The sequence below is a fragment of the Pan troglodytes genome, chromosome 21, assembly GCF_028858775.2.
Source record: "Pan troglodytes isolate AG18354 chromosome 21, NHGRI_mPanTro3-v2.0_pri, whole genome shotgun sequence".
NCBI lineage: Eukaryota > Metazoa > Chordata > Mammalia > Primates > Hominidae > Pan > Pan troglodytes.
Window position 1 is genome coordinate 25,135,892 of NC_072419.2, and position 12,474 is coordinate 25,148,365.

The 12,474-nt window shown below is 45.0% G+C and overlaps 1 protein-coding gene across 1 annotated transcript in view; it reads left to right on the plus strand.

The window, feature by feature from the left end:
- DTD1 (D-aminoacyl-tRNA deacylase 1) overlaps window positions 1-12,474 on the plus strand; it is a 177,038-nt gene that overhangs the window by 31,859 nt on the left and 132,705 nt on the right. Inside the window, exon 4 of the mRNA XM_016937518.4 lies at window positions 2,757-2,863. Within this exon, the coding sequence (XP_016793007.1) occupies window positions 2,757-2,863 (107 nt within the window). The remainder of the gene's footprint in view (window positions 1-2,756; window positions 2,864-12,474) is intronic.

The following is a 12,474-nucleotide window of genomic DNA, read 5'->3' on the forward strand; positions in this document are numbered from 1 at the left end:
CTAAGGCCCCAGAGCCCTTGCCTCAGCTTTCCAGGCACCTTTGAGCCAGGCGTCTGCTGCTATGTTGTCCCAGTGGTGGTTCACTGGCACTGGCCCAGCGTCTGGGGCACTGGGGATGCCAAGGAACACTCCTGTCTCTGTAGAAGCAGCCCTGTACTTGAGGTCAGAACCACGATGGATGCCAGCGGCTTCCAGAGTCATACTCCCAAAGGCTGTAGGCACAATCCTGCGCATCCAGATCAAACTCCTCTAGCAGGCAGTGGCTCCAGCCTGGCCCCAGGCTTATTTTGAACCCCTCAATGCCACTGATTTGCTTAATTTCTTGAGGTCCCAGCCTGTAACCCACTGTTGGGGTTTCCATCAGTAACAGCCTCCTGCCTGCTCAGGTTCTGAACAGATTGAAAGTAGAATGAAGAGGAAGCCTGTGGGGTGAGAATGCCTCCTTGGTGGCAGATAACTGCCTTTAGGGGATGTGCTTAGATGGGCTGACCTGAGGCTCAGTGTCTAGTGCCCATGTCCCATACTGGTCCCCAAAGGTTGGCTGAGGTCCAGCCCATTCATGGCCACACAGGGCCAGCTCTGGAGAGCAGCGAATGTGGGCTTGCTCCCAGCCAGGCCAAGAAGCATTGGTACACGCCTTTTGTTCTCCCCATTTTTCTTTCAGAGCATACTTTTTTGGCATAATATTTTTCTGTCCCATCCCTGCAATTTGCGCATATACTACCATGGACAGTGGTAGGCATGACAATAGTAATAATAGTGACTATGATTTCCTGTACACTCACTGTGCTGGGCTGTGTACTAACCTATGTGCACCTTTGTAACCATCCCAGGACAACTGTCCTGTTGCACCAGAACAAACTGGGGCCCGGAGAGGTGGTGTGAGCCTTCCTGGCTGGTGGCTAAAGTCAGTGAAGCATTGTCCAGAGGGGCATAGACACCAGTTTTTGTAGCTACACAGAGAATCTGCAGGGAGGCACTCTGGTTTACAGCTGTTAGGGCCTTGAAAAGTTCGGCTGGAGATGAGTTCATGGGTGGTTAGTCTCCAGCTGAGAGCTTTCCTGCTTTAAACATGCAGCATAAGCGTGTCTAACATGTGCTTAACCTGCAGCTCTGGGTAGAAAGAAAGCTGGGACTTAATATTTAAGAACAACTTGATTATATCACCATAGGAGCCCAGATGTCATTTTATAGATATGCTTTTGTGTGTGTGTGTGTGTGTTTTTTAAAATGTGTTTATTTTCTCTGGCTAGTATAATTCTTTTTGGGCGCTTTACCCTTTGATCTGGACTGGAAAAAAATGTTACCATTTTAAGATCTCTTAAAACATGTCTTTGGATTTATCATCTGTACGGATGGAAATTCACATAATAGTTCTATTCTTAACTGAAGAAAAACAGGAAAAGAAAATAAATTTCTCACTACTTGGAATGATAAACAAGGTGAAGCATATGCTGTATATCCTGGCAACAGAAATTCAAGGTCGGAAATAATTCCTGTCCTCTTGAGCCTGCCTTCAGCCTCCCTGAGGAGTGCAGTGACTGAAATTTTCTACTAATTGTAGCCATAATTTTAGCATGCAATTAAACACATGATTTCCTTCCCAGCTGATGTCTTTTTAGTTAGTCTGACATGGATGAGACAAAAGCTCTGTTGATTTGAATGGCCACTTTCATCTGATGGGAGGTCACGGAAAGTCATCATTATTTGAGCACCTTTGACTATCCAGTAGGATCTAGATTAATCTTGCTTATAAACATGGCCAACAGCTTGGGTGCTTCTAATACAATTTCCAGTGCTACTGTCTGTGGGCCAAAGAAAGCTGTCTGTTGGCATGCCCATATTGCTGAGTCCTTCTGAAGTTAGGGACCCACTGGTAGGAAAGACTCAGAGAAGGAATTTGTGAGGTTGTGGTAGCAGGAACAGAGACTCATGGAGGTCACCCAGGTTGCGGAAGGACCTCAGGGTGTGAGGCCTGCCTGTGCCGCAGTAGCCCAAAAGCAGTGCCTTCCATGGAGGGAGATGGAGGGCTTCACTGCATGCAGTGCAAACATGGCCTTCCAGAATGCTCTGTGTTTGCCTTCCCACCATGTACAGTCCTGGTAACCCACATTCTTTCCCACCCTTGGTGTTACCAGACCTTTTATTTCTTGCCAAATCTCTTGGGCACGAAGCAGCATCTGTGCTACTTAATCCTGCATTTCCATCCCTCTTACAAGGCTGGCTAACTTTTCCTGTGTTGAGTGGCTGATCCTCCTCCCGGTCAACCTCCTTCTCCCACTGTGACCTGGGTTTTGGATCACGCTGATCTAGGTGTGTGATATGGTTTGGCTGTGCCCCCACCCAAATCTCATCTTGAATTGTAACTCTCACAATTCGTATGTTTTGTGGGAGGAACCTGGTAGGAGGTAATTGAATCATGGGGGTGGGTCTTTCCTGTGCTGTTCTCGTGATAGTGAATAAGTCTCACGAGATCTGGTGGTTTTAAAAACGGGAGTTTCCCTGCACAAGCTCTCTCTTTTTTTGCCTACTGCCATCCATGTAAGATCTGATTTGCTTCTCCTTGCCTTCCGCCATGATTGTGAGGCCTTCCCAGCCGTGAGGAACTGTGAGTCCGTTAAACCTCTTTCTTTTGTAAGTTTCCCAGTACTGAGTATGTCTTTATTAGCAGTGTGAAAATGAACTAATACAGTGTGCTTTTGGATGGAGTAATCTGGTGTCTCCATCTTTGGTAACTGTTTGGATTGCTTTTTCAGATGGCAAGTTTGGGGCCTACATGCAGGTGCACATTCAGAATGATGGGCCTGTGACCATAGAGCTGGAATCGCCAGCTCCCGGCACTGCTACCTCTGACCCAAAGCAGGTAAGCCTGGAGTCTGGTGCCTGGCTCCGTCCCTTGGGTGCCTGTAACATCTCTTTAGTCCCTGGAACAGTCCTCGGTCTGAGGAAATACATCATTGTTGCAACCTTGTATTTATTTTAATGCCTGCCTTCCCAAGAGTGCATGTTTACGGTGCACTCCTGAGTACTGTGGCCGGTGGGTACAGCACTTCTCCCTTGCCTCGTCCTGCCTTTGAATTCCAGAGGACATGTCCTGTGCAGAGCCAGGTTCTTCCCCTGGGCTTCCCTTCCCTTGGCCAGGTGCCGTGGCGCCCACCTGCCCCTGGGTGGCAGCAGAGCAATGGCCCTGGATTGGCCGGTTCACCCATTCCGAATGGTTACCTGAATTGGGTTTGGTCCCAGGTGTGGGTAGATGTGCCCCCCAAGGTTTGCTGTAAATCTCCATTTTTCTAAAGCAGTGTCTGACCTGGATTTACTGCCAATTTGTAAGCTTTCATGAAATAAAAGTTAATTAAAATAGAGAAAGGAAATGTGTAATAGTCCTTGGAACCCGCGTGGTCTCATAGATGCTTAGCATACTTGTAAAGGCTTAATTAACACACTCACTGGATAGAGACATGTAGGGCCTGGCAGGCAGAGGAAGAAGGACTGAGCAAACATTTCCATTCTTCCTTCCCGGTCTCCCTCCCTTGCTAGGATGCTGTGATGGCCAGTGATGCAGCAGTAAGGGGACAGCGTGATAGAAACGTGAAGCTGGGCAACCTGTTCAAAGCCAGATTTTTTTTTTTTTTTTTTTTGAGATGGAGTCTCGCTCTTGTTGCCCAGGCTGGAGCACAATGGCGCCATCTTGGCTCACCGCAACCTCCGCCTCCTGGGTTCAAGCAATTCTCCTGCCTCAGCCTCTCAAATAGCTGGGATTAGAGGCGCCCACCACCATACCCTGCTAATTTTGTATTTTTAGTAGAGACGGGGTTTCTCCATGTTGGTCAGGCTGGTCTCAAACTCCTGACCTCAGGTGATCTGCCTGCCACGGCCTCCCAAAGTGCTGGGATTACAGGTGTGAGCCACTGTGCCCGGCCTTTTTTTTTTTTTTTTTTTTTTTTTTTTTTTTTGAGACAGGGTCTTGCCCTGTCACCCAGGCTGGAGTGCAGTGGTGCGATCATGGCTCACTCCAGCCTCGACCTCCCAGGCTCAAGTGATCCTCCTACCTCAGCCTCCTGAGTAGCTGGGACTACAGGCATACGCTACCATGCTGGGCTAATTTTTGAATTTGTGTAGAGAGGGAGTTTTACCATGTTGCCCAGGGTGGTCTTGAACTCCTGGGCTCAACTGATCCACCTAGGGCCTCAGCCTCCCAAAGTGCTGAGATTACAGGCAAGAGTCACCATGCCTGGCCAAAGCCAGATTTTAAAAGTGGAACATAATCTTTCTTTTTTGTTTCTGTATTAGTTTATTCTCATACTGCTATAAAGAAATACCTGAGACGGGGTAATTTATTTAAAAAAGAGATTTAATTGGCTCACAGTTCTGCAGGCTGTGCAGGAAGGATGGCTGCAGAGGCCTCAGGAAACTTACAATCATGGTGGAAGGTGAAGGGGAAGCAGGCACATCTTCACATGGCCAGAGCAGAAATAAGAGAAAGCAGGGGGATGTACTACACATTTTTAAACAACCAGATCTCATGAGAACTCACTGTCACGAGAACAGCAAGGGGGAAGTCTACCCCCATGATCCAGTCACCTCCCACCAGGCCCCTCCTCCAATGCTGGGGATTCCAATTCAACATGAGATTTGGGTGGGGACACAAATCCAAACCGTAGCAGTTTCTGACTCTTTTTGTATTGAGGAACATGTCTTATGTAGTAGGCTAGACTTCAGTGGTAGTAACTGAGGGTCTTGGAATGACTAATGACATTAAAAAAAATCACAAATGAAAAGTCCACATGAAAATGTAAGCTTTTTATTGTGAAATAATTTGAGACTTACAGAAAAGTTGAAAAAACAGAGTTTCCATATACTTTTTTACCCAACTGCCTCTAATTTCAATGTCTACATAACCATAGTACAATGACCAAGACTTTGAAATTAATGTTGATATAGTACTATTATATTAACTATATTACAAACCTTATTTGAAGTTCACTAGGTTTTTTGTTTGTTTGTTTGTTTGTTTTTCAGACGGATTCTCGCTCTGTCTCCCAGGCTGGAGTGCAGTGGCGCGATCTCCGTTCATTGCAAGCTCCACCTCCCGGGTTCATGCCATTCTTCTGCCTAAGCCTCCCAAGTAGCTGGGACTATAGGCACGTGCCAACATGCCCGGCTAATTTTTTTTGTATTTTTTTAGTAGAGACGGGGTTTTACCATGTTAGCCAGGATGGTCTCGATCTCCTGCCCTCGTGATCCACCCGCCTCGGCCTCCCGAAGTGCTGGGATTACAGGTGTGAACTACCGCGCCCAGCCAAAGTTCACTAGGTTTTTTAAATGTCTTTTTTCTGCTCCGGGATAATGCAGGATTCCACACGGCATTTAGTTGTCATTTCTGCTTAGTCTTCTCCAATCTGTGACAGTTCCTCAGCCTTTCCTTGTCTTTTGTGACATTGATACTTTTCAAGAGTACTAGTCTACTGTTTTGTAGAATGTTTCTCACTTTGGGTTTTCTATGATTATATTGAGGTAATGCATGTTGACAGGAATAGGAAATAGCACAGAAGTGATCTTGTGCCCTTCATAGTGCATCCTACCAGGAGGTGTGTGGTATTGATTTGTCTTGTTACCTGTGATACCAGCCTTATTACTTGGTTCAGGTGAAGTCTACCAGATACCTCCATGTTAGATGAAGTGCTAACCTCTTTCCCCTTGTCTGTCCTCTGGTTCATTCACAGCAGACAGCTCTCTCTCAGCTTTGCAGGGAAAGAAGCCAGCAGATGGCATTGACTCTGCTTCTCTATCCCCCTTCTGCCACCGTGGTAGCAGAGCTACCCTTTCCTGGGCTGAGGCCAGCCTCTCCCTGGGGCCAGGAACAGCTACATAATTTGAGAGGCCCAGTGTAAAATGAAAATGTGGGGCCCCTTGTTCAAAAAATATTACAAATTTCAAGGTGGTGACATAGAGCATAAAACGAAAGGTGGGGCCCCTCTGAAGATGGGGCCTGTGTGACTGCTCGGCTGTGGGTCTAGACCGACCTGGGCTTTGGAGCCCTTCCCTTCCACCTCCTCAGCAGCTTCCTGGAAGCCTCTGTCCTCTTGTTGGTTCTGTCTGCCTCTCACAGTCATCCATCTTATCCCATTGGGTTTTAAATATGCCCAAATGTCTCCAATTGAGAAATGCTTCCATTTCCTCCCTTCTGCTCTGCCACAGTGTCCTTGGGTCTGTAAAGGTTCTCACCGAGGGCCCCAGTGACCTCACATTGCTTTATTTCATGCCCATTTTTCAGAACCCCTTTCTTGCCACTGCTGCCCACTTTTGCCCCTGGAAATGGCTGGAGCCTTGTTTCCCAGGACGTCATTCTCTCTGGGTTTTTGTCTTGCCTCTGGCTACTCCCTCTGGTTTTATTTGATCATTATTCCATAGTTTTTATTTATTATTCTGCTTTAACTCTATTTGGAGAAAAATTTTAGTCTTTTTTTCATTCTAAATATTTTTCTGAAAATGGTAGAATAGTACATTTTGCCTTTAGAATCTTCACCTTTCTTTCAACCAGTACCCTCTTCTTGTTTAGGTCAAAGGGTACAAAGATGCAGTTATTTTGGGTGAGTAAGTCTCAAGATCTAATGTACACCATAAGGAGTGCAGTATCATATTGTGCACTGGGAGTAGATTTAGGAATTCTCAGCACACACAGAATAAAGGACGGTAACTGTGTGAGATGCTGGACATGTAATTTACTTGACTGTAGTAATCACTTCACTATGTGTGTGTAGATCAGAGCATCATGCTGTACACCTTATACAATAAATCCCTCTCCCCAAATCAAAAAATCCTCAAGTAGGCATTTTTTAAACTTCTAACGAGCCATGTTAATTTATAAGGATTAAAAAAGACTTTTAGTTATTTCTGAATCCTTTAGGAGTTTTCTCCTCAAATACACAAATTGTCTTGCATCAACTTCATTTACATGTACCAGTTTCCTGACCCCCAGAAGCTTCAGACCCTGGACATTGCACTGCGCTCTGCCCCTAGCTCTCCAGTAGGTGGCGGCGGGTAGGCGCGGAAGCGGCCTGTGTTAGGTTGGTGCTGGCCTGTGCCTGGGGCCTCTCTCTGCCTTTTCTTCTGAATTAGAAGGAGTTTCCTCATGGAGCAAATAGCTAATTTGCTTGCTTTTGTGTTGATAGGAGGAGCACAGCCAAATTCTTTTTACTGATAGATAAACACGTGTTTCTATCAATTAAGCTTTTAATTCTCAGTGTTTTATTTTTCCATTATATTCCAATCAGTAATGAAAACTGCTACAATTACATTAAAGAAAAATGGTTCTTTTGGCAAATCTCAACGTTATAGAAAAATGATTCTTTTAGCAGGTTCTTTTAAAATATAAATAAGTTCTTTAAACTATCTGAACAAATGGATGATGTGTGTGTGTATATGGATGTATATGTGTGCATGGGTATGTGTGCATATGTGTATGTGTGTGTATGTGTGTGTGTATATGTGATGTGTGTGCCCATGTGCATGTGGGTATGTGTGCATGCATTTGTGTATGTATGTAAGCACCAAGTGTCGTTTTGGTATTTGATGGTGTGCTAGGCACTGTGAGGAAGAGAAGGAACTGCTGCTGCCCAGCCTGTGCAGCCGGGGATAGATTTTGGGCAACATAAACCTGAAAGGTTAATGACAGTGAAAGAGGTGGACAGCATAAGACAACTTAGGAAAGGTTACAAGACCGTTCTGTTTGTGCTCCTCCTTAGAACTCTTCAGTGCCTTCCAAGTGCATTTTGCTGAAGCCTTGCATTCCTTGCTGTTATTTCCCAAGGCCTAAGTGACCAGGCATCCATGGCCCTCTCTTGCCTGCTCTGCGGCTGTCTTTCCCTCCATCCCTATGCTTCACCTACTGCATCTGCTGTTGCCTCCTCTCCCTTGCTGAGAAGAAGGTCAAGCTCTTTCCTACCTCGGAGCTCTTGTCTCAATTCCAGGGTCTCCCCCTCCTTCTCCAAGAATCTCTGACCCCCACAGTTCCCAGGAAGCCCCTTCGGCTACTCTACTCTGCCCTGTTGCTCTGATGGTGTATTTCACAGACTTCACACCATCTGCTATCATGGTCCACACCACTCATAAAACTCAAGCTCCCTGAGTGTTGTTCACTGCCCTGTCCAGGGAGGTGTGTGTGGGTGGGAGGGGTGGTGTTTGTTTAGCAGTGGTGCTCACAGCTGGTGGGCTGTGGTGTCTATGAATGTCCTGAGTTCAGAGAAGGTCATTGTCACTGCTGTTGCCTCTCAGCCGAGTGGGCCTCCCAGGGGACCGGAGGTTTTAGCTGACCTTTAAGGATATGGAAAGTAGAAGGGATTCCCAATTGTTGTTTTCAAATTTCTACTTCAAATAAGGGTAGATTCTTATTTTCAAGAATCTCAGAGCTCTGCTTATGTGATGCAGCTACTGCTGGTGAAGACTGAGCTGGTAAAGGTAACCAGCAGTTTGCCTTTCTAACTGGACCGCTGCTTGTTTGCAGAACTGGCTGCTGCAGCATCTGCATGCTTTCCATGCAGCATACCCATCACATTATAGGCTGCTGCGTGGGTTTCATGCTATGTCCTGGCAGTGAGAAGTTGGAAGGAGAGCATTACATTCTTGCTCCAAATGACATATTTCCAAAGGGAACAGGACATGGAAGCAGCAGCAGAACCAACTGACTGCTGTTTTGCCTGGTGCATTTTTTGCAGGAGAACACGATTCTGGTAGGAACATCCTGCTTATTATTGCCTAGTGCATGATTGCTGGTGCATGAGCTCTTCCATTGGTGGCTAGATATTGGGAGATTTTAACACCCTAGCCTGCCATTTCTATGATAGAAGCTTATTCTTGTCTTGTTTTAATCTTAAGTGCTCTTTCTCTGTGTAGGGCTTGTTTTCCTGAGCCTCACATGGATTGGGGGGCAGATGGAGGTTTTTCCTGGTGAGAAGGGCCATTGGTAATTGAAGGACTCTTCCCTGGGGCCTAGGGCCCACTTAGTTCATAGTGTTGCCATTAATTATTTACATTCTCATTTATTTAGTGCCATCGAAGCCCTCATTAAATTGAAATGCTGGAAGGAGCTAAAAAAATGAACTTTCAAGTATACATGTTTGAGTTAACGGACGTGTTTATTGACAAATCACTGGGATGAGTTGGCTAGCGAAACACGGTGCCTTCAATTTTACGGAGCTATTAATTTTACGCTCCTCTGAGTATCACCGTTGCTCTGTCCATAATTTTCTCTGTATACTTGTCTTATCAGCAAGCATTAATCCCTGAGCCTGGACCTTGGAATGTCAAGATTGAGACATTCATGGCTTTTGTAGGATCTGAAAGAAATATGTAGGGTAAGGGGGTGTGGGGGAAAAGAATTCCATTTGGTTTTATTTATTTATACTTCCAGTGACAGGGGCAGCCTTTTGATTACCTGCTGTGGAATCCAGAGGTGAAATGAAGGACACATGAGCACACAGGTGGCTTGCTTCTACCAGGTGGCCCCATCACAGGTGCACAGAGGGGAGCTCTCACTTGCTGCATATTTCAGTTTGGGGGACAAATCAAATGAGAAGTACTCTGAATATAAGGAAGAATTATGTTGTTGCTAATAACTTTGCATCTCTTCATGGAAGAACAGTTATTTAAATGTACTCCTTTTCACTCTGTTTTTAGGCTTGAATTCTAGATTCTAGCTCCCTAATTGTGGTTGGTTTCAGCTTCAGTGTTCACATGGCCTGAACCAAGCTCAAGTTGTTGACTTGCTGCAGGAGTATGTTTTAAAGTCTGGTTGCCAAGATGGTAGCCAGATCCTGTCAATTACTCCAGAAATATTAGTTCATTTTGTCATATTAATTTATTGAACAAACGCTGACTGAGAGTCCAGCTTTGTTTATGCTGAAGTATCACCAAAACAGAAGTGGGAACTCAGCAAAGCGTCCTCATTACAGAGTTGTTGCTGTTGTGCAGTCTTTGTCAGTGACGCTGACTTCTGGGACCTAGGCTGCCACATGGAAGGCCTTCTACCAGGGCTAGGGCGCCACCTGGCCAGACCTCTCACCACACATGGAATCACCTGGATTTCTGATCCTTTCTGTCTGAGCACCTGCTTTCCATGAATTATGAGATCAGCTCAACCCTCTGGGGAGTGAGTTGGGTGTAGAGATGGTGGAGCTCCTGACCTCACTCAGCCCAGCCCACTGCTCTGCACAGTCAGAATTTATGCTGAGTCCTTGTCAGTGCCTGGGGGAATGCCTGCCTATTGCATGAATATTTGGTATGAAAGGGTGGGAGCTTAGTAGATGTTTTTCTTCCTGGTGGAGAGCTGCAAGGGATCACTTTTATCACTTTAATTTGTTTCCAAATAGATGGTTGTCCTAAGTCAGCTCATAGTGGGCTTAAAAAGAAGCCTTTACAAGGCTGGCATGACTATCTCTTTGTTGGGGACCCATTGATGAATTGATTAATCAATTGACTTTCACCTTACCATCTTAAATCCATAGCACAAGTTAAGGAAATTGCAAAAATTGAAAAGAGTTTTTTTCTCTTCTACTGAAATATGTCTGGTAAATTAAAAACTAGGATCTGTTTATTTTCTACCATTGACACATAAGACATTTCTAATCTCCAACCAGAGCAAAACATCTGTTTTGCTTTAAACCAATCTCTCAGGACACTAATGGGGTAGTGCATTTAAGGTTTAAGGGCTTTATTTGTTTGTTCCTGTATATGTGTTTTGGGCAGATTCCTAGTTATTTTAATCTTATAATCTCATTTGTGTGTGTGTTAAAAAAAACGAACTCCTTACCTTACTGACTTGACCTGCCAAAGATTAACAGCATCCTTTTTATTCTGAAGGGAGAGAGGTAGAGTTTTTCCTTCCATGGATTTATACATTGTGCATAGCAATAATTTAGTTAAACAGACTCAGTATTTTAATTGGGAATTCTTAGCTTGTTAAGTGATTTACCAGGAGCTTCACAGTCCCGGGTAATTGTAGAAAAATGTTCTGCCAGTCAGTGGTGTTTTGCAGAAAACCTTGCCGAAACATTTGCTTTAGTAATGGAGAGAGAATTAAAGATCTGGAAGTGATAGAAATCTAAAAAATGCAGCTCTTGCTATACTTTTTTTACAGGCGTAGATAAAACCCTTATCTGCACAGAGGTGTTTGCCAGCTTGCTGCAGTATAGGTGTAGTCTGTAATGACTGATGAGGTAGTTATCTTTTTTAATTTTGAAGAGAAGGTTAGGATGGGTCAGTGGGGTGTGAGTTGGATCAAGTAGACTCTTAGGGGCTCACAGACTAGCCTGAGCTTATCCCACAAGTTTTGTATGTGTGGAAGTGTGCAAGTGCCTTTTGCTGGGAAAAAGGGGACCAGGACTTTTGTCACATTCTCTGGAGGTCCCAAGAAGTGAAGAGGCTGGTGGACTGGGGACTGTTGTGTGCAGAGATTACACATTCTTTCTCTATCAAAGTTATCCAGGAGTTGGTGGTAGTGTTCCTCAAACGGCAGACTGAGGACCACTGGCATCAAGCCACCCATGGTGCTTATTAAAATGCAGGGTCCTGGGCCCACCCAGGTTTTCTGAGCCAGAGTTCCTGGAGTGTCTGGATGAGGAAGGCAGAAGAGTAGCCCATTTAGGTTTCTAACGAGGTCTTTGTGTGCTCCTAAGCACACTGACATTTGGGAACTACTGGAATAGAGAGAATCAGGCCTTGCAGTGATCATCTGCTCCAGGTGTTGGTTTCTTCTGGACCACCCTGCCCTCCCTTCCTCACCCCCAACTGTCTAAAAATACTTTACAACCTATGTTACTGCAGCTGCCAGGAAACAAGATGGCTTTGCTTGATTATTGAGGTCACATGTGAGTCTGTTCTTATTCATCAACGAGCCCTCAGTCTCCCAACACCCCTTCCCCCTGCCACACAGGCAGTGATGAAAATGTTTCCAGAATATGGTGCCTTCTCAACGCAATTACAGATGTGTCAGGGAAAAGCCGATGCAGCAACAACAGCTCAATATGTTAGTGACTGATGATCAGCCGCTCTACTGGGTGACATTGAGGCATATGCTGGGGTAATAACTTTTTTCCTAGGAGAGATGAGCCCAACATGTGGATTGCTCAATGAGTGTGCAAGATTGTAGCAGTGTAGCCACTTTAAGACTTGTAGTTGAAAGTAATTTATAGTTTTCTTGGCTTTCTGAGTACCAGACATGGAATGCCTTACTCATCTGTCGAAGTGTTAATGGAACTAGAATAAAAACCCAGGGTGATCGACATCTTAGCCTCTGCATGGAAATTGTAGTTTAATGAAATTCATGAATGTGGAGGCTTCCATGGGCAGTTAGCTGATCATTTACATTTAAACACACATGGGAAATTGTTAAGGGCTCATATTTTATGATGTATTATTACCTATTCAGTTCATGGTAAAAGCTTTTCACAATGAATTGTAGACTAGTTTCCTGCAGAT